We start from the raw sequence: 24,942 nt of genomic DNA, 5'->3' as shown, positions 1-24,942 counted from the left end.
CTCTTTTAAGAAAAAACAAAAAGAAAACGCAAGAAAAACTCGAGAGGAATATTGAAGAATTAGAAAAAGTATATAAAACTTCTGGGGAAACCTCAGTATTGAAGAACCTTAAAGAGGCTAAAGCAACAATGAATGATTTCTTAAATACGGAAGTAGAAAAATCACCATCCTTTGTAAGACAAAGAACATACAATGGAGGCCCCAGAGCAGCTAAGGTGTTGGCCTACAAAGTTAAAAAACAGCAAAAAAAGGCAACAGAAGTGCAATTAAATGAAAAGCATACAAAGATATTAATAAGGGGTTGGAATGAGACAGCAAATCAATTTGCAAATTACCAGGATCTCTATGATGCTGCTCAAAATATTGTAAACAAGGACAAGTTAATGCAGTTTTTCCAAAAGTTAAACTTACCTAAAGTTACAGAAGAACAGAATATCACACTTACAAAGGCAATATCAGAGGACGAGATTTATAATCATATTAATAAACTTAAGATACATGAGTCTCCTGGAAGTGATGGATATATGAACGTTTTACAAGAATTCAAGTATGACCTTGTTCCACTTCTATGTAAAGCTTATAAATGGGCATTTGATAATAAAATATAGGCAGCGACGTGGAACTCTGCTATTATAACAGTAATACATAAGGTATAAGGTAAAAATCCTATAGATTGTTCATCCTATAGGCCAATCAGTCTTTTAAACACAGATCATAAACTTCTATCTTCAATACTAGCCACCAGAATAGCAAAAATTATACCACAACTAATAAATCCAGATCAAACTGGGTTGATTAGTCAAAGACAATTGTTGAAAATGTGAGAAGAACATTCAACATTATAGAAACAGCTCAGACACAGAATCTCTCTGTGGGAAGGGTTACCTTAGATGCTGAGGTCTTTAATAAGGTCCTATGTCCTTCTCTATTTGAAACCTTAAGGAACTTTGGTTTACACACCATCTTTATAAATTAGTTGAAAGCTATGTATAAACAACCAAATGCGAGAGTCAGAGTTAATAGGGTAATGTTTAATATCTTTAAAATATTGAAAGGCACTAGGCTGGGAGATCTGTTATCCCCACTGATCTTTGCCTTATGTACTGAACCACTGGCAGACTGTATTAGGTTAGAACAAAAAATAAAAGGCATATATACAGCAGGAGAAAATCATAAACTGTCCATGTACACAGATGATATATTCATTTATTTATCTAAGCCTGAACAGTCAATTGAAGGGTTAATGAATGTAATTGGGAGAAGGATGTGGAAAGGATAAAATATCTTGGGATAAATATAACAAAGAGTCTGGACAATCTGTATTTCAAAAACTTTGGAGAATTAACAAGGCAAATTAAACAAGACTTAAATAGATGGTCTATAATCCCTTTTTCCCTTTGGAAAAGAGTTAAAATTATACAGATGAATATATTCCTTTTCAAAGCACTACCCATATATATTGTCTTTAACATGTTCAAACAGTGGGATTCCATAATAATGAAATTCATATGGAATGGCAGAAAACCAAGAATAAAAATGGAATATCTTAAAACTGCCCAAAGAAATGGGCACTCTAAATTTACCAAACCTGCAAGCTTACTATCAAGCAGCACAAGTAAGAAATGCCAAAGTATGTATACTAGAAAGCTCACATACAAGATGGAGGGAAATGGAGTTATATTGTGGAGATATACCACTAACTGTTCTGCCTTTCTCCAAATATAAAAAAACATATGTTGAGAATCTGGACAATAAACAATAGACACCATTGTGTCGATTGCCAGTCAAAAAATTGCTGTCAACTCAATTCTCATTTATTTAGATGTTTCCAAGTGAGAAGTTTCCTCTTTAAGGTACTAAAAAAACAAGAGCTAAGAGAAGCTAAATCTTGTTTTTATCTCAATATTTTGAATGAGGCAAAAGGAAACAGTAAATTGATCTGGAAAAACATTGATAATCCCACAAGGAGGGACCCAAAACTTTTAGGAGATTTTAAACTCAAAGTACAGGGAAAGTTAATTGAAGATCATTTTACTGTTGCTTCTGTCTTTAATATTTTTTTTTTGAGTCTTTATATGAGTTAGATGCTACAGGCCAGGTTTTCAAGCTGGTAGAGACTAATGAGTTACAAGTAAACAAAATCATCAGCTCCTTAAAAAGCTCCAAAAGTAGAGATGCTTTCCAATTAGACACTATGTTTATCAAATCACACAAAGATATTTTAACTCCCCCTATTGCTCATTTAATTAACTTGTCTTTTAAACACAGCTCCTTTCCTGATGACTGGAAATGTGCCATTGTCACGCCTATTTTTAAATCTGGAGACCGCCTTGAAGCCAGTAACTACAGACCAATAAGTATACCGCCAGTGCTCTCAAAGGTTGCTGAGAAAGTTGTCATTAAACAAATGACAACATTTCTTAAAGGGGACGTACTATGCTTTTCCTTATTTTCAGATATATATATAATATATAAAGTCACAATTTTGGATGTTCATGTTAAAACTGGCCGACGTGTCAAATAACAAGGTAAACATATGTAGCAGTAATCCCTGTGAGCAAAAAGCAGCAGCTTTAGACTGCTCTGAACGCTCGGTTTCCAACAGTTTTTTCTACTTTTGGCCCGAGCTGACATCAGTTTGTGACGGATTTCTTTATATGGACACCTGCTACATGCACAGTGTGTGAGTTTGCTGCTCCGCCCCATGAGTAGTTACACCAAGCCATGACGCCATTACACAGCGCAGCAAAGTAAAATAAGTAGTTTACCTGTTGGAGGTGTGCTGGTTGTCTGCAGCTCTTCATAAAACAAGTTCTACTAGATCCTCCAGAATATCCTCTATACAAAATTGTACCATACCATTTTGTCGCACTGCATTTGGGCAGTCAGCTTTCTCTGTGAAAGTTACAACTCAGTGGAATGTCCTACCTGATGATATGAAGAACTGTAGTTCTATCAATGCATTCAAGGCCAAATTAAAACATCAACTAAAGACAAATCAGCTGTGTGACCACTGAGTCTAGTTTACATTATTAATTTTTAATTGACATTGTGGGTGTATGTGATGTGCTATTGTGTGTAGCTTTGTATTTGGTATGGTGTGTTCTGTGTTTTTTTTTTTTTGTTTTTTTTTTGTTTTTTTGTTGTTGTTGTTGTTTTTGCTTTGTACTGTTTGTTGTTGTGCTGTTGTATGTTTTGATTGGGGGGGGACTACAGATGCAAATTAGCTTCAAGCTAACTCCAGTGCAGTGCATCTTTAATGTTTAAAACTGCACACTGTCCAAATATAAGACACAATACTTCTAATGACCCTAGATGTGATAACTAAGACAATACTAAAGATGATATTAATTGCACTGATGTCTTTTTCTTTGTACATGGGTATACACAAGAATGTGGGTGTGAATATATGGGAGCGGCCATCTTGCTTGATGGTCTGTGCAGTAGAGTTGGGCAGCAGGATGATGGCCCACGGAACACACTCCCTCAGCTGTTCCGCGGCCTGACGGAGGTTTGAGAGTGGTTGTTACAGCTGTCAATCATGACGTCAGACCCCCTTTCTATATCGTCCAATAACTAATTAAAAACAAACTTGTTAGAAAAATGAGCACTTGGACAAACATTAGCATGATAAGAACTATCTGAAATGACAGAATCCATCTTTGGGAAAAATTTTGGTGTGTACCTTGATTTTTTAGTTTGGCTCATGTCCTATCCACTAACATGGAGAGGGCGGGACTTATGAATTACACTGCAGCCAGCCACCAGGGGGCAATCAAGATGTTTTGGCTTCACTTCTGGGGAGTTGTCATCTTTATGTGCAGTCTATGGTACGCACACACTCACATGTGTGTGTACATATGCATGTGTATGTTTGTGTGGGTGCATGTGTGTGTGTCCCATGGATGTCTGCACCACTTAAGGACCAATATCTACCAAGATTTCCTGGATTTTGGTGGATTCGATTTTTTATAATTTATAATTTCTGAAAATGCAAATAAAAAATTCTATGTATTTCAATTAAATTAAAAACAACAATTCAAGTATCTATAAATAGAGTAAAAATAATTTGATTGATTATCCTAACTCATGGTCCATTTACTTAATTTCAACCACATCTCACCTGTCTAAATCTGTGTACGGAGCTTGCTTAGTGTTTTTGCAGGATTTTACAGATTTTTATTGACTAGTTTAGCAATTTTGTGAGAATAAAATTTCCATAACCAACAGAGTCGATGTTCAGGGCAACAAAAACAAAACCAAACTCATAATAAACCATAGTTTTTGTTATCAAAGAGATAAGTCAGTTTAAGAGTTATTTCTTAGTTCAATTATATCACCCTATATCAGCTGTATAGTCATTTAAGTCATCCATGCTTGCTGCCATTTCTGTGACCTTTTTTCTGGCTGTCACACAGAAGGATAACCTCCCTTCTCTTAATCCCACCTGCAAAGCTCTGATTGGCTTGGTTGTCTTTCTGCCATCTGGCAATGAGCACACTACCAGACATAATTGATTGAGGACTGTCACCTTGACATTTGAATTACCACTCTAATGTCAGAAAAAATAGATTTGAACTTTTATCATGATCTGTCAAAATTCAGTGTGTAAGCACAGCAGGCCATGCCTTATACTCCAACAGGGGGCGTTTGTGAAGCGCATTTTATCTTTTGCATGCCCTGTTGGTCTGTCAGTAGACTAGACTGTTGATGTCTTTGTTAATGCAAAATGGAGTAAACTATCAGGCCATGCTATGTGTATAATCAAGACACCAAACTATATTAGATGTAATGTGTTGAAGCATTTTAGATTCAACACTGCAGATGGTCTTTTAAAAATAAAGCTGCCTTATAGCAATGACAGCTTTTCACTTGAGTGAGGCAGTGGAAGCACCTAAACTGAACAGAACGTCAGTTCTACAATATAGTTGAGGTTTTCAAATTACCTCTTACAAACTAGAGTAAGTTCTCATTCATTTGAACTTGATTTTTTCAAAGAGAGTGACAGCCCTAATTTAAACTTGCTGAAAAAAAACCATCAGAGATTTGGGCAGCAATTCAGAGGTCTGGAAACAGTTTATTTTAACAGGCCTTCTTCTGATGGCACACATCACAAACAGAGAGGTTATGCTATTAAATCTGTCATCATTTTAAGGTTTTTTTGTGATAATGATGTTACCGGCAGCTTCAGTCCAAAAATGTATCAACGGCTGCAGGAAAAATCATATTGCTCACTGCATTATGTTCTGCCAAAAGATGTTAAAAAGAGAATATAACAACAACAGCTTCAAGCTCTGTCCTGTGGTTCCAGCTCTGATTACTGTCACTGAGTTCCCATGCTCTGGGAGACAAATACTTTTACTACAGATGGAAGGGCACTGGATCACTTACACACACACGCACGCATGCACACACGCACACACGCACACACGCACACACAAAGACACAGACACACTCCTAACCCTGTTTCCACTCTCTGAGCCGCCTGAAATAGCAGTTGAATCTGGAGGATTCAACAGTTTTCCTACTGGGTCAAGCTAAAATCATATGTGTGTGAGAGTGTGTGTGTGTGTGTGCAGGCTGTTACTACAACTGACAGTGCTCAAACAGACCTTGAAAACAACCTTGAAAGACCTTGAAAAATGCTGGAAGGCACTGAGAGATGTGGAAAACACTGCTGTCGACCAGATTAGATATTCCATCCCCTCTAATGTGGTCGGTCAAATTGACGACAAGTGCTCACAGAAGAGACAGGGCATTGGATGCAAACGATGGCCGTCACACACACCTTAAAACTCTAAATGTACTCTAACACTCTAAAACACTTGAGAAAGATGGAGGCGGTCAAAAAACACTCCACGTGGATGAAAATGATTTACAGTCAAGGCCATTAGCTTAACTTTCACACAAAGCATAAACATACTGTTTAGAAAAGATTCAATCAATTGCTTTAGACCATACTATTCTTGCTGTGTATTTTAGCTTTCATGAATCTGTACTCCAAAACCCTCCAAGATTCTGGCTTTGAGATGCAATCAAATCAAATATTTTTCATGAAGGCCTTGCGTGCCTCTCACTGGGTTACCATGACGATAAAAGCCAGCTGAGAGGGCAGAGAGGTAGCAGCAGGCATGTAGATTAAGATGTTTGCCAGGAAGGACTAAACAAAGATGCCACAATGTTATTTCAGCCATGTCTAAAGTGGAAATGCACAGCGCTTAAATCCAAAGGTCATTCCATACTCACGGCAGCAGTGTAGACTCTAATACACAGCTGTCAAATACGTAAAAAACATGCCTTGTAAACTTGCTCCAATTTTCCATTAATTATTATTGTATTGAAGTACAATTACACCTGCTTGGATTTTGAGAGTAGATGTGGATTTTCTTGGCACTAAATTAGTCAAAGGTTATCTACTGAACTTTGAGTACTGTAAAAGATAAGAAATTTAAAGCTGCATTGATAGATTTTTGTATTGTTAGCGTTGAGCAATTATCACTCAACTCTGCAATTCTACTGACTTATTTAGCCTATTGTTTTGGTTTGAGCACAAGACCAACCGCTCCTATAAACCCACTGCACGCTACCTGCTCAGCACCAAATGGCAGAAAGACAAAGGTCATGTCGACACTAAGCCAGCTAAATTCTTAATGCATGTATTTTGGGGGCACCTGTCGGACCCTGAAGTTGTAATTACACGTTTGGCTACTATGTCAAATTCCACATGCTTCCTGGCGGCTTGCTGACTTGCTCGTCTCTCTTCCGCTCATGCTCAGTAGGAGAATTACCTGTTTTGGCATTTTAATGTGGATGGGGGTATTTGCAGAAACAAGATGAAGCTCCTGCTGTGGAGGCATGTTGTTTATATTCGAAGACAGTGTTTTAGAATTTAGCTGGCTTAAAGTGAACATAGTCGTAGTTAGCACCTAGCTGGTGAAGAAAGAGCTAGCAGCTAAAGAGCCAGATAATTAGGAGTTAGTGGGGAGTAATGCAGAAACTTGACTTCAAACGAATGTAATGGTAGCCCATGTCTTGCTAACACATTAGCCTTATCAACTTTGTGTGGCCATAGCATGTCGGGCTTGTGTGTCTGTCAGCTCGTTTTGGAGCTCAGTAAACCTCTAGTGGGCAGAAAACCTATGAATGCAGCTTTAGATCAAGTGGCAACTATGATAGCTCGAGACTGAAGCCAATGTGGAAGTACCTTAAGCTCAAGAGCACCACTCAGTGTTCCCAGTAAGCTAGCGTAAGCTTAGGTCCAAGGCAGCGCCGATGAAAAACTGCAACTCTGAGCTTTAAAGTAGTTCTAATGCAAAAACGGGTGACGTCAGGCCTCATTAAGTCTGGCTTCATATACAGATAATGCTTTAGATGGACAAAAACAAGTTGCAAAGCTAGCTTGCAGACTGTTGTTTATACAGTACAGGTGACTATGACTTGACTAGCAGTGTTGATTCTTTTTATAAGATCATCAGTATGCTGATTTTTTCACCTTCAAAATGCAAATGAACACCTTTTCACTTCAACATGGTGATGGATTATGCTGAAGGTGTGATTTAGGAAGTTTCTTTTGACATGTTTTAAGATGTCACAATTTTTCATGGTGTTAAATTGAATTGAATTTGTTGTCTATGATGGAGGAGCCAACAAGTTTAAAGCCAACACAGGGTGAGCATTTGACACTCAAGAGACATTTAAAATGTATTTTAAGGTGACAAAAATTGCACATTGCACAGTGTCTCAGGCTCAGTCAGACTAAGTGGAGATATACCTTTCAATACATGTATGATGAGAACAATGGTGCTTCTTGTAGTGTTATTTCTCTACGTACCGGCGACTTCCACAATATCTCCAGGAACAATATCTCGGGCTCTGACTCTCTGGACGCTCTTCTTGTCTTGTCGGTAGACTTTGCCCATCTCTGGCTCGTACTCCTTCAGAGCCTCAATGGCATTCTCTGCATTACGCTCCTGAAATACACAGCAACATAGAAAGTTGCCTTCTGATTAATAAGTAACATGTGAGACATTTTAACAGCACCAAAAAAAGAGTTTTTTCTCAATTGCTGATGTGGAAGTTAGAATTATTGATGGAAAAATCCCTTCCTGCATGATTATCCTCATGTGAAGACGAACACAGGCGGGAGGGGGATACAGGAAGCAACAGTTATTATAGCAGTGTTTCCCCTATAATAGCAGAGGCCTGGCAGGCTGCCAGGCCAACGAGAAGCCCCACCAGACCAAAAAATTATTTTTTAAATGTCAAAAATAATGTCAAATATCCATTAATTCGCAAATCAATAGTGTTTGGGAGCAGCTGAGCAGTGCTGTCTCGAAATGTGAGTTAACATCTGTGTCGTTCCCTGGGAAACTGAAGGTAACGTAACTCCTTTTAAGGAATAGGGCAGAGCCTAAGTGAGTGAGTGGTTAAGCGAGAGAGCGAGCGGCAGAAAAATAACGGTGGATGCGAGCAGAGCAGAGGAAAAGGTTAGCAGGAAGTTGTCAGTCTGGCGGTAAATGTACAGTACAGACTACAGTGTGTCAGTTAATAAATGCTGCAGCTTGTCAAGACCATGAAGAGTCACGTCTGTTGTTTCCCAAACTGCTGGAAAAGTGAAGGGGTTAGCTCCAAAGTTAGCAACAATGGGTTAGCCTAACCTGATGACGCTAAACAGATAAATAGAAAACATGTAGCTGCCTGCTAATCCCCCCCCCACCCCGTTTGAGAGATGGATATTTTCAGCACTTAATTACATGGGAGAATGGTGATGGGTTCATGAGAGCATGAGAGCATATAATAGTAATAATCTCTCAAGAAAAAGAAGCACATCCAACAGGCTTTGAAACCTGCAGCTGCCCTAATTGGGCCTTTTTTACAACCCAAACTAGGTCAACAGGAAACACCAGACGAAAAAAGAAACAAACACAACACAACATGAACCACAATGTTGTCCCATATGTGGCCAGTGTCTCTGAAAAGAATTAATAAAGTCATATTCCAGTGCATTTCAGATATGCCATGGGTGGTGAGAACTCTGGTGATTTATTAATTTATTATTAAATAACCTTTTTCATTCTGCTGATCATATGGCAGACCAGAGATGGCACTCAAAAATGCAACTAAGCTTCACAAAAGTCAGCAGTGATACAGCGAAATGTAATCACTTTAAAAATATTATTTCATGAAATGTAGCTGAATGTAGCGGCATCTCCCGACAACGTTGGCACAAATTTTCAAACAGGGGTTATTTGGATAAACTGACCACATATTAGGAATCTAAATAGTTACTTTCTCACCTATAAATAATAAAACTTAATAAAGTGACATATTAACAGTCCTACAGTAAAACTTACAACAGCTTTCAGTCTGGCTAATCTCTGCCATTGCTGCCGGTAGCTTGGGGCAGCGCTACTACTTCTTCCTTTCATGTTGGACTGAATGCAGACCAGATGCTATAATGGCTCACCCTGAGGTGCAAAGTGGTATTACGAGACAGGGCGGGCCAGGCTAGTTAGTTCATATGCTAACTTCAGTAGATATCTCTGCAACACATAGACGTCTTTGACATAACATCAAAACTGTTATTGCTTCACTTTCTGTTGACAATTTTAGTTCATATTTGAACAAGATTCTGGCCAAATCTTACATAGTGCATCTTTAAGCAGTTACTGCAGCATGGTATACAAATGCAGCGTCTTTAATATCCCCAGTCACAGTCATATTGCCTCAGCAGGCCCAATTCGGTGTTAAACAGTGTACAACAGTGCACATTGTGAGATGCATATTGTATATGGCTTGTAGCAGTAGTTACATTGTGAGATTTGGTCCTAAAATTCTCAAGAGTTTTGATACAGGCTGTTCTCAGCCGGTAGCCAGCTTGGCGAATTAGCTTAGTCTCAGTCCAGGGTTTCTGCAGTGTTCACCAAATTAAAAAGACTTTTTAATACCACAAGTACATGAATTTATTGTCATTTATATAATCTTTGTCAGTGCTTCCTGGCTGTATAGAACAACAATTCTTCATAATATAATTAATCTTTTCACATGACCTGGCAGAAATTAGATTAATGGATTAAGCAATTACAAAATAATTAATCAATTGAAATTTTTGCTAAAATTGACACTTGCCCACAGTGATTGGATGAGCCTCCTAGCTACTGTTGCTGCAGTAGTGACAGTGTTTGCTGCAGGTCTGATGGTGCTGACTGAAATTTCACAAAACTGGATTAAACAGCTTCCTGCAGCACAATCCACTATCGCACCAGTCTCAACCAAACTACAATCTCTTGTAGTTTATAGATGTAGAACATCTCTTGACAGCCCGCTAACACATAAAAATCTACCACAACTAATGTTCCTGTCTACAGCAGGAAAGATGAAATATTGAAGATCTTCATACCTTTTAAGGCCTTTTTTAAGGCAAATGAATTCACTGCTTTTCGAGACTTTTAAAGTCCTGCAAATACTGTGTCAGTCAGCTTTAATTTAAAAACATCAGCTCATCAAGTGTAAAAAACAGCCTAGCATGACTGTGCATGATTATGTGATTGATCATTTTAATCAATTCATAACATTTTAGAGCCTCAATATTACCGAATGGTCCAGAGGTTTTGGCAGTTGGCAATTAAATTGTCTCTTTAATGTGTCTCTTAAACACAATATGATCAATGCAAAGTGACTGTCAATCCACCTATACACATGCACACACACTGTTTACCTGCCATACTCCTACAATAGCATTGGCGATGAGGATGAGTAGGATGACGAAGGGTTCAACAAAGGCTGTGATTGTCCCCTCCCCTTCTTCGAACCAAGCCAGCGTCTATGAGATACAAATGACAAGACAGAGAGAAAGGTGAGGATTTGTTGTAGATTGTTATTGTTGTGTTGTATGTGTGTGTAAATTTCACTCGTTTCTCTCACATAACTCACACATAATTACAGAAACGTGCGATGACTAATGAAAAAGCGCTGCCTACAATCTTTGTCTGTGTGCCAAAGGGCGTACTTTTCTGTGCCCGATGGCAGTATGTGTGTAATATCTTCGGCTTTTCCTGGTGGCTCTGGTTGGTTGCAGTTGCTAAGTGGCCACCAAAAGATACTTTTTCAAACCGCTAGCCAATCCACTAGCCACCAGCAGCTGGCTTCCTGCTACATTGTACGGCGCATGATCACAGCTAAACAACACAGAGCTACTTAAGGCCGTAGCCCCACCTAGTCGAAAAGCCAAGCCACGCCACTGTATGTGAGTGTGTTTCCTTACAAAGGAGATGCAGGCAGCCAGCAGCAAGATTCGAACCAACAGATCCTCAAACTGTTCCAAGACCAGTTCCCAAAGTGACTTCCCTGCACGAGGACAGCAAGGAACACAATGAGAAAGAAAGAAAGACTTAGATGAGGTAGTCATAGAGTGATGAAGCTGATGTAAGAAGGAAAAACAGAATGTATTAATCAGGTATAGATAGATAACTCACCTTCTTCAGCTGGCAATTCTGCGAGTAAATAAAGAGTTAAAGGTAGAAAGAAAGGAGAGAGGGTAGGGAAAAAATAAATAGTTACATCATCATCACCACGGATACACTTTTTACTGACATTAGAATATATGATAGATGTGATGTAGATTGACAGCACACTACTGTAAATGTGTATCTGTGTACACATTTCATCATGACAGTGTATGAGAAACCCTTAACCTGAATTAATTCTAAAATCACATTTTATATGAATATGTTTGCTACTATAATTATGCCCATTATCATTATTAGTAGTATAATGGTATTCATTTTAATAAACAAAAGTTGGATGAAATCCACTGCACAGAGCTTTACTGTTGTGTAGATACAGTGGATAATCTATTTGTTTTAAAGAGATGTAATAACTCTTAATCTAAAAAAAAAAAAACAGTTTCCATTTGTACCATTGGGTCCCCATCTCTCCCTGGTCTTCTTCAGCTGCTCACAGCTCAGACCTGTAGACTCATTTACACTGAAGAAGCCTAGAACTTCCTCCACCGTCTTAGTATGAGCATTATCCATCACTATGGAGAAAGAAGGAGAAAGAAGACTTATTAAGTTATAGAGGCAGTTGTAAAATTGAAAGTAACTGTGTTCTATTGTAGTGTATAAACACCCAGTAATACAACAGGAAGGTAATGGGGTTTTCATGAGGCTGCTAATTATATTTTGGAATTGAAGATGCAAACAGCAAATATTTCATGCTGTTTTCAACATTTTTCAACAAAATTTGATTATTTTCATGTTAAAAATATTCATAAAAATCTGCTGTTTTCCTCAGACTTATGTTCTTATCAAGGTGTTAAACCTCTAGGAAAGCATTTACACCCTCATGGGACATAAAAACATTGAGAATATAGGAAATTATAGGAACAAATAAGAATCTAATAATAAAACATATCAAACATTATTGATACACTTTTCATCATGTCAGAGAGATTAAGCACACTGACAGAACAAATCTGATTTTCAGTTAACGATAGTTTTTCAGTATTTTCCACACTTGAAAGGTAGAATGCTTCTTGGCATTGGCACCTGCAATAAAAATTGCACACAGTCACAGCATTAGTTGGCTGGGGAATCAGATGCACCCTATAGCCAAGCAACCACACAAACTGGAACCTGCAGAGACAGGCCCAAGAGGCATGAATAGGGTGTGAACATGCTCTGAATAAATATCCCCCCGTGTCCCATCACATTAGACTATATTTATTTTTGTATCTTTTAGGCAGTGCTTCTCTGAAAGGCAACTTAGCCTCAGACTTTCTCGCCTCGCTCCAAACTCCATTCAAAAATGTGACAATTTAACGCTCTCTTTTCTATAGACAAATAAACGGCATGTAGTCAAACAAGATTTAAGGCATTTTGCAAACAGGTAAGGCCCACTTGTCAATTCGGTTTATGTCTAATACACCGGGTAGGCTAGTTAAACTTATTTAAATAAAAATGTAATGCTTAGCATAATTTTCCTGTCATTGCCATCATCTCCTTTCACCACTATGCCCGTGTGTGAGCGAGCGACCTGCAATAATTAAACAACTTTAAATATAAGTGCTTCATGGTGGACCGTGTAAGCCGAATTTATCACAACACTCCATCCTTAATGACCCCTAAAGGCCCTGACTCACATCATATCACGCAGGCCTACTGTGAGGCAATTTTAACCCTGGAGAGTCGTCATAAAATCACTGTTGCCAAATTCTGCATCTGCAGAATACGATATTGTGCAGCCGCCCCTGAATGCTGCACAAGATGCTCTGATTTATTTGCTTACGAAAGACTAAAAATTATGACACGTCCGGTCATTTGCTAAACGTTAAAATATGTAATGTTAGCTTTAAAATATGTAACGTTAGCGTTAAAATATGTAACGTTAGCGTTGATACTTTCTCGACGTTATTACGTGTAGCCTCGCCTGAATTCTGGGTTTTACAGATCACATAACGCCAAATACTCAGTGACATGTTGCGCACGACTAGTGAGTTTTGGCAGCAATTTGATATTGCTGCATAATTACCAGGTTGTGCGCGTATATATATCAACAGTCATGTGTCAAATGACAAGTGAAGCATCATAACTGAGCTAGCAGTTAGCTAGCCTCATAGCTAGCGTTGTGTTTACCGTTAATCCTCCGGAGATGAACAGGTTGCTTCCCAGAGAGGTCGTCTGTCCACCAGCCCTGCAGTATTAGTCAGACAGGATATATCACGGCACCATGCGTGTTGGATGGAAAATACCCACAGCAACAAAAGGAAAGCAATAAAAATGCAGTTTGAAAAACAGTTTTAACAACAGGCTATCTGGTTATACTGAGACAGCCGCTCATGAGTGAGAAATCATCAGGACGACATTTCCATTAAACAGTATCTGATCCCCGAGCGGTAAAAATGGTGTGTCTTTGAAAAATAAGGCTTGTTTAAGGCAAATGTTTCTTTAAATATGGTTCAAGACTGTTTTATCCGGACAGTTTAGTGCTATTACTCCTCATCCTGCAGGAGTGTCTGTCGGTCACTGATATTCAGGTTGCAGCATTCAATAACGTCAAGCCGCTTAATGACAAAATACAACTTCCGGTCGTAGTTTTCACAGTAAAGACTTCTCCTCTGAAGAAATGCTTCATGCCGCGATGTATTCTCAAATTATATTTCACAATAACCATCATTTGACGGTATTGTTGAAAAATCCCAAGAAGTGCTGCACAGCCACCGAGTAACGGATAGCTACGCCACCAGCGACTCGGGTTTCACCTTTAATTTGAAATCAAAGTCGTAACACTTCCGGTATTATTGGAACTGATTCTGCGTAGCTTGACGCTGCTGCCCGGAATGAACGTGATTAACGGTGTTTGCCAACAGAAACCCAACGGAGCTCAGAAAGAACCAATGAGAGGCCCCGTAATCAGACTGACGCAGCACTTAAACAAATCAGCGTGTAGTATCCTGTAATATCCCGCCCACTGGAAGCTTAGTCGCCAAGCTCTTGATCAATCAGCGAGCGGTGCGTCTGCTTTCGCACAACTGATCTTCATGAGAACCAATTAGCGTTGAGTTCCGAGCCTTTGACTGTGCTGCAGACCAATCGAACGGCACTGGAGGCGGGATAATCGCTAAAAGTGCAACGGGAAGCCCCACCTCTCCCCCGACGTCCATTTGTAAGTGACCCACAGTGTTAGCTCGTAAATTAAAAAAAATAAAAAAATAAAAATTAGCTGGTAAATTGTATTTGTGAAACACTTTTTTAAAGTAAGTCCGCAAAGTGCGTTTAAGTTAATATAAGCCGCACAATCAATATTATTTGCAAAAACATTTTTATTTATTTAGTTCAAAATTTTAAATGGAGGATAAGCCCCTTGAGACGCACCATCTCGTTTTCGAGGGGGTCCTCAGGCACAGTGACTTGTTTTTTTCACCTAAAAGTGAGCAGTATATTCTCATCTCTTTTCAAAAACATAATTAACTCGACGAGATTACTCATAAACTCGACGGGTTTACAGCACACTGAGAAAGACCAATGTCCTTAAAGAAGTGTTGGACGCACATCTGTATTATCGCTATTGGGAGTATACTGTATATTAGGCCTGGCTATCATGACCTTTCACGAATGCTGAACTCTTTCCAACATTGAGATCTGTTCATACTCACTGTGTTGGATTTTTCCTCTCTTGGGAATACTGCAGAACACATTCATTCTTTATCTCTCTTGCGAATCTCGTAAAGAGTGAAAGAAAGAGAGTGTGTTATGTCAGGTCAGTTATAAAAAGACTAAGGAAAATGCATGTCAGTGTGTTGACCACATGGGAGATAGCAGAGGGCAGATGTCTTATGTGACTCCTTCACCATTTCATTTCTACAGTGTCAACAGTGATCCGACCCCACACTCCATTATACATCATAGCAAAGAACAGTCCAGTGCTTTGGTAGAATTTTGTTTATTAAAAATGTGAATAAAAACTTAGTGTGTAAAAGACAACATAGCAGTGGGTGTTCATCATTCTTCTGATTCCGTCCTGGAAAATGGATCCTCTGTTGCTCTTCATAAGGTATCTCCCTTAACAACACACTCCCCTTCCTTCCCCCCCCCCCCTCCTAAACTTTTTCCCTTTTTTCTGGAGCTTTGAAACCTGTCTTTACATTTGTTGGAGTTTGTTCCTTAGGCCTTCGTCCTCACAAAGGATATTCGCTCCATAAGCTGAAAGACAAACAACACAATCACTGCTGTACAAATTAAGATCATTTTTATCGGTGTGAGTTTGTGCTTTAGTGTTAAATGTTAATTAAACACAAGCAGCCATACAAGAACTTCGTTAAATTAAATTCAAACTACAAATATGCAAAATTTTAAAGGTCAAAGACAAGAAACGAACAAATCTACTGGCGTATTACTGACACATATCAGTTGGGACCAAAAATGTAAAAAAGGCTCAAAAAGTGCGAAAAGTGCTCTTCTCAAGCTCCAATCAGGATTCAGCAGCATTTGAATCATTGTCTGACGCCAGTTGGCAACTAATGACACTGGTGTAACTGCCACTAAGTAGCTTCTATGGGCCTAAATATGTTTACTTCCTGCCATAGCCTTATTTCTCCAAGTCACCTGCTTTTGAGTATAGGAGTTAATACAAAGTAAGCATTATATGGTGTTTTCAAATACTCCAGGATACCACCAAACCCCCGCAGTTCTGGAGATTAGACTGTGTGTTATGTGTGTATGTGTGTTGTGTGTGTGTGTGCCAGTGTGTTACCTCAGGTTGTACTCAGGGTCAGTGTGTGTTTGCAGTAGCAGGTATCTGATCTCCTCAGGTGGGTTCAGACCATGGAGCTTTGCCCTCTCCCATCTCTGCAGCCTGCTGATACCTGGAAAGAGAGAGAAATAATATGTTTTCCTCCTGGTGGACCAAAGAATATTACAGAAAAATAGTTACAATATATACCTGTAGATGTCAGTGGAGGACATACAGACTATAGAGAAACATGGATATAGTGTCATCCACAGACATTTTACGGCATGGAGTTCTCAGATATTAGAGTTAGGCTGGGTGGAGTTGAGCTGTGATATGCTGAGACTCCTGTCAAACATGGCAAACATGCCCCAGAACTACTGCTATAAAAGTACTACTGTACTTCTATTTAATCCACTACTTTTCAGCACAAGTAAGGTTGGGGTGTTATGTTTTTCTGAAACATGGTTCGACAACTCCATTAACAATGCTGAGATAGAAATAGAAAATTGTACAGTCATTAGGAAAGACAGGAACATAAAGCAGGCGGTGTTTGAGTTTATGTAAGATCAGACATAGGTTTTAATGTCAGATCTGGTTTAGATCATGTTAACATAGAGGCTGTGTGGCTCAACATTTTATTACCTAAATCCAAACCTTATTTTAATTGGAGCCTGTTACAGACCACCTGACCAAAACAACTTCTATGAACTATTAGAAGAGACCTGCGCAAACTCTGATGACTTTGTTAAATCTGAGGTGATTATGATTGGAGACTTTTACACAGTTCACAAGGGTTTGTGCCTCTACCCAAACCATCACTGACTTAGTATTTGTATCAGACCAATCCAAAATCTCAAAAACTGGGGTTCAAGACAATGGTCTAAGTGCAAGTGTTTCCCCTATAATAGTACAGGCCTGGTGAGCCGCCAGGCCAACAAGAACCCTGCCAGGCCAAAAAAATATTTTTTTAATGCCAAAAATAACATTAAATATACATTCATTCAGAAATCAATAGCGTTTGGGAGCCTATGTGCAGCGCTATTCTGAAATATGAGTCAACCTCTGTGTTGTTGCCTGGGAAACTCTTGATAGCATAGCTACTTTAAGGGATAGGGCACTGTGTAATATGTGTTAGTAGCAAGTGAGTGGTTGAGTGAGAGCAAGCGGCAGAAAAGTGACGGTGAATGTGAGAATGGGAAAAGTTGTGCTCTGAGTTTTGCTCAGCACCCACTAATATATGGTGTCCCACAGGGGAGCATTTTAGGTCTACTTTTCTTTTTGCTATGTCAACGACATGAAGCCAGCCTGTGATTGCAATGTGTTCCTTTATGCAGACGATTCAGCTCTCCTAGTACTATCATCATGATACATTAGAAGTAGAACAATTGCTTAGTTCAGCACTCCACAAAGTTAGAATGTGGTTAGCAGAAAAAAGTTGTCTCTCAATCTCAGCAAAACAGAGTCGATACTCTTTGGGTGAAAAATAAAACTTAAGAAGTCTCCTGGGTTCAGAGTGATAGTTGGTGACTTTGAAGTTATAGCCAAGGAATAAGTTACTTACCTAGGGTGTATATTAGACAATAGTCTATCTGGCGAGAGTGTGGCACTAAAAGTTCTCTCAAAGGTCAATCAAAAAATCTAATTTCTTGCTAGAATATCCACTTAAATCGATAGGAATTCTCTTGAAATATTTGCAGGGACACTTGTAGAATGCCATTTTGATTATGCCTGCACTTCATGGTATACAGGCATCCCTTAGATCCTTAAAAAAAAGTTACAGACCTCTGAAAACAAAGAAGTTAGGTTGATTCTTAAACTCCACGCCCAAATACATCTTCTCCCTGATCATTTTATTAGACTCAAGTGGCTCGGGGTGGAAGAGAGTATCATGTATCAAAATGTGTATTGTTCACAGGATTGTCAATAACGTGGTACCCAAATATCTAAGTAATTATTTTTCCTGGGTATACGACGTTCAGAGTTATTCCACTAGAGGGAGCTCTACTGACTTTGTGCTATGCAGATTTAAAAGCTGTATGGGACAGGACTGGTTTTTACATTCAGCAGCTGTTTTTATGCTCATTCGCTGTTAGGAATTGGTTACCTGCAAGCCTTAAGTCGATTAGCTCTGTTGGAAACTTTAAGTCCTATCTAAAGAGTTGGCTGAGTAGCAGCTGGTCCTAAATATAACTACTTAAGTTGAGTTGCAGTATTTCCTAAATACCCATTTTGTTTGTTTTAATTGTTCTGGGTTATGAGAACATATGGTTTTTAAGTCTGACTGATTTTGACTAATTTAGGTATAGATTAAGCCATTTTTGCATACATATGGTTTTATGCTGTATATTGTAGTATTGATTCATGTAATAATTATTGAATTGGTAGGATTAATTATTGAATTGGTAGGATACCCTGTACTGTATATGTATTGTATTGCTGCCTTCTCTCTGCTTCAACCCAGTAGCACAGAAGATCTATACAATCACGACAGTTTCAAAGTGGCACCAAGATTAGTGTCACCAATTCAGTGTCCGACCAAATGTGAAATATGATCACAATCTCCTTTTCTGTTCTTGAGTTATGGCGTTGAATAATGGCCAGAAAAATGTTTTTGCAGAACATTATGATGTCAGTGAAGTTGACCTTTGAGTTATAAAATGTCATCACTTCATCATTTTATCCTGTTAGATATGTGTGTGAAACTTTGGCATAATTAGCGTCTGAATTCTTGATTTATGGCCAAAAACATCTTTTGTGAGGTCACAGTGACCATGACCTTTGACCACCAAATTCTAATCAGTTCATCTTGAGTCCAGGTAGATATTTGTACCAGATGTAATTAAATTCCCTCAAGGTGTTCCTGAGATATTGCTTTCAAGAGCATGGAACGGACGGACGGACAACCTGAAAACATAATGCTTCCTGCCACAGTTGTCACCAGCGCAGAGACATAAAAACAACAATGAACTAAAAGAGGCTAATAGGCTGCCTAGAACTGAGGGGAACTCTCACATGTGGTGCTACCTGTAGGTAGCAACCTACCTATGAAAAGGTTTGCTTGTACTGAAGTACAAGCAAACCTTTTCACATTACACAGTAATGTAACACAGAACAGATCGACTGTTTATATAAGAGTGTTGATTATTGCAGCTTTAACATATCTGTGTGATAACGAATAACAAAATACACCCTCTGCAACTGGAAAGTATAGATAAGCTTGGCCTATCAGATCAAACATCCTTTTCTGTTAGAAAACACAGCCACATGTTTAACTGTCTTATTACATGTACTTTGTTGTTTTTAGTTGTTGCGGGGTGTATTTTCTTTATTTTTTTGTTGAAGCTAGGCTAACAGTTTCCCTCCTCTTCTAATCTTTGTGCAAAGTGAAACATATCCAGGACCTATCTTTGTGCAGGATACACAGAGATTGAACTCCTATTGTATTTCTGAAAAAGTCAGACACCTCTTTTTTGGCATATTTTGTGATGTAAGCCTTTACATTATTTAGCATGCAGAACTTGCTGTATTAAAACTGTCTTTGTTATAGCTGATCTTCCTTTTATTCTCAATTCTTATATTAAAAAAAACTACACAATTTAAAAAAAGAAGAAAAAAGTTCCTCAACAACTGAGTTGTATAAGTATTTTTTTTTTCACTACTCAGAGATTCCTCAGCCTGTACACAAACTCAAAGTAGTGAATATTTTTTCATTTGACAAAACTTACTACAAACTTTGTTAAATTCAAAAGCCAGACATTCTAAAGCAATATATACGTGTAGGTGTGTCACCTGTGCAGGGCCCAAATCTCCAGTCCAGATCGAAGTCTCTGAGCTTCTGCAGCTCCTCCTCTCTGACTGTTTTAATTTCAGCCTCTGGTCCATCAAAAAGATTCAGAGAGAATTCAAGTCACTATTATATCAGAACAAAGTGTATGTTAAATATACATATATTATAAGTAATATTAAACTGAAATTAACATAAACAACATTAAATTTCAAACCACAATTCTCTCTCTCTCTATATATAGTATATACAGCATACATATACAGTGCTGCTTGAAAGTTTGTGAACCCTTTAGAATTTGCTCTATTTCTGCATAAATATGACCTAAAACGTGATCAGATTTCCATTCAAGTCATAAAACTAGATAAAGAGACATTAGTTAAACAAATGAGACAAAAACCTTACACTTACTCATTTATTTATTGAGGAAAATGATCCAATGTTACATATTTGTGCGTGGCAAAAGTATGTGAACCACTAGGATTTTCAATTTATTTGAAGGGGAAATTAGAGTTGGGTGTTTCAATCAATGGGATGACAATCAAGTGTGAGTCTGGGAGGCCCTGCTTTATTTAAAGAAGAGAAATCTGGGTCTTCACTATTAAAGTCTGAGCTTCACAACACAGGTTTTTGGAAGTGTATCATGGCTCAAACAAAGGAGATTTCTGAGGACCTTAGAAGAAGAGTTGTTGATGCTCACCAAGCTGGAAAGGGTTACAAAACCATTTCTAAAGAGTTTGGACTCCACCAGTTAACTGTCAGGCGGATCATGTCCAAATTGAAGACATCCAACACCATTGTTACCCTCTCCAGGAGTGATCGAACAACAAATATCGTGTAATAGTCCGGGAGGCCACAATGGACCCCAAGGTAATGTCTAGGAAACTAAAGGTCTCTCTTGCAGTGGCTACAGTCAATGTTCATGAGTCCACCATCAGGAGAACAATGAACATCAATGGTGTGCATGGATAAGTCAGAAGGTGATTGGAAAAATATTCTGTGAATAGATGAGACCAAAATCAAACTTTTTGGCTTGAATGAGAAGCGTTATGTTTGGCAATGAGCGAACACTGCATTCCAGCATAAGAACCTTATCCCATCTGTGAAACGTGGTGGTAGTATCATGGCTTGAGCCTGCTTTGCTGCCTCTGAACCAGGACAGCTTGCAATTATTGATGGAGCTATGAATTCTGAGTTGTACCACCAAATTCTACAGGAAAATGTCAAGGTATCTGTCTGTGAACTGAAGCTCAACAGAAAGAGAGTCATGCAGTAAGACAACGACACGAAACGCACAAGTCGTTCTATCAAAGAATGGTTAAAGCAGAAGAAAGATAATGTTTTGGAATGGCCGAGTCAAAGTCCTGACCTTAATCCTATAGAAATGCTGTGGAAGGACCTGAAGCATGTAGTTCATGTTGAGAAGCCCACCAACATCCCTGAGTTGAGACTGTTCTGTAAGGAGGAATGGGCTAAAATTCCTCAAAGCCGATGTGCAGAGCTGATAAACAGTTACCGGAAATGTTTGTTTAAAGTTATTGCTGCAAAAGGGGGTCACACCAGTAACTGAAAGCAAGGGTTCACATACTTTTGCCTCCCACAAATATGTAAGATTGGATAATTTTCCTCGATAAATAAATGAAAAAGATGAAAAAAATGTTTTTTTTTGTCTCATTTGTTTATTTGGGTTCACTTTATCTAGTTTTAGGACTTAAATATCTGTGTAAATATCTGATCACGGTTTAGGTCGCAGTTATGCAGAAATAGAGCAATTTCTAAAGGGTTCACAAACTTTCAAGCAGCACTGTACATATATATGTATTTAACCTTTTTCATATCAAGATTTCATTGACTGTTTCATAAAGTAATGTTGGAAACAATCAATGCCTGTTTCACTGAGGGGACATACAAATAACATCACAAATGACTACTATACAAACACTGTGCTACTCCTCACCTATCTGTGGTGGAGGAGGAGTAGGTGTCTTCCGTCGTTTTCCGCCTCTCCTTGCTTTCTTCACCACCTTGAATGAATCAGTTATCAGTCCTCGCTTGGTTGTCATGGTGACAGATGATCTGGAAAACACACATATGCAAGCATTTAGGAAAAACCTCTCAAACATTATTTAGACTTCACTGGGACACTAAAATTCTCCACTAAAACTAATACTACTACTGACACTTTTACTTTAACTAATACTGATAATAACATTTGTTGTGATTTTTTTAATACTCAAATAGGACTTATCATTATCTTCTGAATGGATGTTAACAAGTTAGAATGAGAAAAATGTAGGTGCACAAGAAAGAAAGACTTTGAGATTACTGTACCATCTTTATCTGCTGATTTTGTAATAGTTACCCATGTTAAGATATATTTGATGCACAAAAGTGAGGAAGGCTGCAATGACAATGTAATTATTTAGTATTATTTTATTCCAAATTGCAAGTTGTACCTATTTGCAGCCCCAATGAGAGTCCCCCACATCTAATGTGTGATTAGGTGATCATTCTTTAGACAAAATCATTCACACTCATTCAAAATAAATGGAAGCCTCTGTCTCTACATTTACGCAATAGTCTCTACTTGTCAATTGCAATAATTCAGTAATAACATGTCAATGTAGCATGTGTGTATTAGTGCTGAATCATTGTGTGGCTGAACATGTCTGAGTAAAGGCTGGACTACTTCTGCTCATGACTGCAAATAAAATCGGGATTAACGCACATTTGATCTCCTTTACGGCAGTGTTATATCCGTCTGACTCTTTGATACAACGCTGCTTTCTACACCACTTCCTGCAGTTCTGTGGTTAAACCAGACTGATAGCATACTGTGTCTAAATGGTCAAAAACTGCATGTAACTACAAACTATTAAAATGACGCATTTCCCTCTGCACTCTGTAGTGCTGGCACCGATCTCCATTTAAAAATCTGATGATTTATGTTGAGTTGTTTCTCAGCAAATATGGCAGGTGGGATGGTTTATTATAATGTTAACGACGATTTCAGCTTCAATTCGGTGCGAATGAATGACAGTAATCTCAGTGATAATTGCACACTTCTGCCTTTGAACTTTTTCTCTGATCGCCACTCCCTATTCCTCCACAAAACACATTGAGTTTTGGTTGGACGGACGAATATGGAGGATCAGTTACGAAAGAGTTAACGCGTTATTACAATTTTACGTTAATCTGTCAGAAGACTCTGCTCATTATAAAAAAGATCGATGAGCTATGTCTGTTTGTCGGTGATCGAATCTGCAGGAAATAATCAGATGTTTCAGAGTCGCTCGATAGATAGACGTGTTTCACCGTGCATAACTAAATGTTGAGCTTGATGTTTTTGCACATATACGATTATCCAATTCCTGTTCTCATAATATTGAACATACCTGGATATGCAAACAATAAAAGCTCAATCAGATGTGTCGCCCTGCTCGAAATGTTTTCTCCTCATTCACTCTGCGAGTACACCAGTCGAGCAAAACAGTAACGACTCTTCCTCTACTGTCTGGACGGTGGGTTCGAGCCCAGGTGGCCCCTTTGCTGCCCCCTGCCGTTTTATCTGCACATTACAGTCAAGCAGTATAAACTGCTAAATTACACATTTTATATGTTAATAGCGTAGAGGTTCTAATTTGTTGCATCTTAACCTTCATAATATGATGAGATTGTAGATTGTGGATCATTTGTGGATATGATGTTTAGTCAACAGTGTGATACAATTAATTAGCTGTATAAATAATCAATTGACTGTTTAAGACGAATTTGTAGGTTATTTGAATAACACCATGAAGATCAAAACAGGGTTCATTCACATTTGTGTGTGTGTGTGTGTGTGTGTGTGTGTGTGTGTGTGTGTGTGTGTGTGTGTGTGAGTGTGTGTGTAGAAGTATGTTCTCCATCTCCTTGGATGTCAGTCGTCAGTCTGACTGGCAACCTCAGAATAACATAAACAAGATGGCTTTCTGTTCCACTCAGCTTTTAGTTTATGTGTGTAAATCTGCTCTTAAAAGGTCTCTTTGCTCTTTTTCTTTACCTGTTAGTCCACCGACACCCCCCACAACCTTCCTCAGCTGTACTTTGTGTTTAGTGCTAATTAGCAAATGTTAGCATGCTAACATGCTAAACTAAGATGGTAAACATTATAGCTGTTTAACATCAGCATGTTGGCATTGTTATTGTGAGCATTTTAGCATGCTAATGTTAGTATCAAATCTGGCCCTCCAGCAAAAACATAAAGAAAGATTAACTTTTCACTTTCATACTGTCATCAAAACTTTTATTTTTCACGAATCAACTATCTGTACTACAAGCAAATCTACTATTACATCTGTAATGTGGTAATGCAACACAGAGGAAACACTTTCATATACCAGTCATTTTTGCCAAATTTGTATTAATATAAGTTGCTCTAATTCGGTTCTTCCTCACTTACTAATGGAAAAAATGACATTTGCTGTCAGATAGAGTCCCAAGAGAAACAGTTTCATCAGTCAATTACATCCTTAAATTAATTAACAGAAATAAAATATATAATATATATATATATATATATATATATATATATATATATATATATATATATATATATATATATATATATATATATATATATATATATATATATATATATATAATAAAATATATATATATATATATATATATATATATATATATATATATATATATATATATTTATATATATATATATATATCGGGGGAAAATACAGGCCTGTGTTTTCACCACACCTGTGAAATGGTGCCCCATAGCTGATCTCTTCTCCACTTCCATCTCAGCAGACAGTGAGAAGAAGACATTTACTGCATTTTATTCTTTATTTGGATTCCCATTAGGTTCCATAAAGTGGCTGTTAGTCTTCATGGGGGGCACATGAAAGTATACTGATATGATCTTTACATCT

At 38.2% G+C, this 24,942-nt stretch overlaps 2 protein-coding genes across 2 annotated transcripts in view; both read right to left on the bottom strand.

Annotated features, from left to right (window-relative positions):
• si:dkey-28b4.8 (sarcoplasmic/endoplasmic reticulum calcium ATPase 2) overlaps positions 1 to 15,333 on the bottom strand; it is a 37,513-nt gene extending 22,180 nt beyond the window's left edge. Inside the window, exons 1-7 of the mRNA XM_044346660.1 lie at positions 15,155 to 15,333; positions 13,635 to 13,692; positions 11,918 to 12,037; positions 11,475 to 11,492; positions 11,264 to 11,346; positions 10,718 to 10,822; positions 7,832 to 7,970 (exon numbers count right to left, since the gene is read on the bottom strand). Of these exons, the coding sequence (XP_044202595.1) occupies positions 7,832 to 7,970; positions 10,718 to 10,822; positions 11,264 to 11,346; positions 11,475 to 11,492; positions 11,918 to 12,037; positions 13,635 to 13,692; positions 15,155 to 15,196 (565 nt within the window). The 5' untranslated portion in view covers positions 15,197 to 15,333. The remainder of the gene's footprint in view (positions 1 to 7,831; positions 7,971 to 10,717; positions 10,823 to 11,263; positions 11,347 to 11,474; positions 11,493 to 11,917; positions 12,038 to 13,634; positions 13,693 to 15,154) is intronic.
• A 296-nt stretch (positions 15,334 to 15,629) lies between these two features.
• Positions 15,630 to 23,540, bottom strand: pold4 (DNA polymerase delta 4, accessory subunit). Its single transcript, XM_044346661.1, has 5 exons — positions 23,410 to 23,540; positions 21,972 to 22,090; positions 20,020 to 20,103; positions 16,252 to 16,363; positions 15,630 to 15,701 (listed from the first exon to the last, which is right to left on the bottom strand). Exons 2-5 carry the CDS (start codon positions 22,075 to 22,077, stop codon positions 15,677 to 15,679), a joined length of 327 nt encoding a protein of 108 aa, XP_044202596.1. The 5' UTR covers positions 22,078 to 22,090; positions 23,410 to 23,540; the 3' UTR covers positions 15,630 to 15,676.
• Positions 23,541 to 24,942: the final 1,402 nt, after the last annotated feature.

Source organism: Thunnus albacares, chromosome 3 (assembly GCF_914725855.1).
Source record: "Thunnus albacares chromosome 3, fThuAlb1.1, whole genome shotgun sequence".
Lineage (NCBI taxonomy): Eukaryota > Metazoa > Chordata > Actinopteri > Scombriformes > Scombridae > Thunnus > Thunnus albacares.
Note: the sequence above shows the minus strand (reverse complement) of the source record. Positions and strands in the feature narration are given on the sequence as shown.

Bases quoted from the DNA above. Each gene is read 5' to 3' on its own strand.
- pold4 (XM_044346661.1), bottom strand. From the start codon at position 22,077: ATGACAACCAAGCGAGGACTGATAACTGATTCATTCAAGGTGGTGAAG. The intron at 20,104-21,971 runs GTGAGGAGTAGC...TTGATGGACCAG, and splicing joins TCCTCCTCCACCACAGATAG to AGGCTGAAATTAAAACAGTC. The intron at 16,364-20,019 runs GTGACACACCTA...CTCTCTTTCCAG, and splicing joins GAGATTTGGGCCCTGCACAG to GTATCAGCAGGCTGCAGAGA.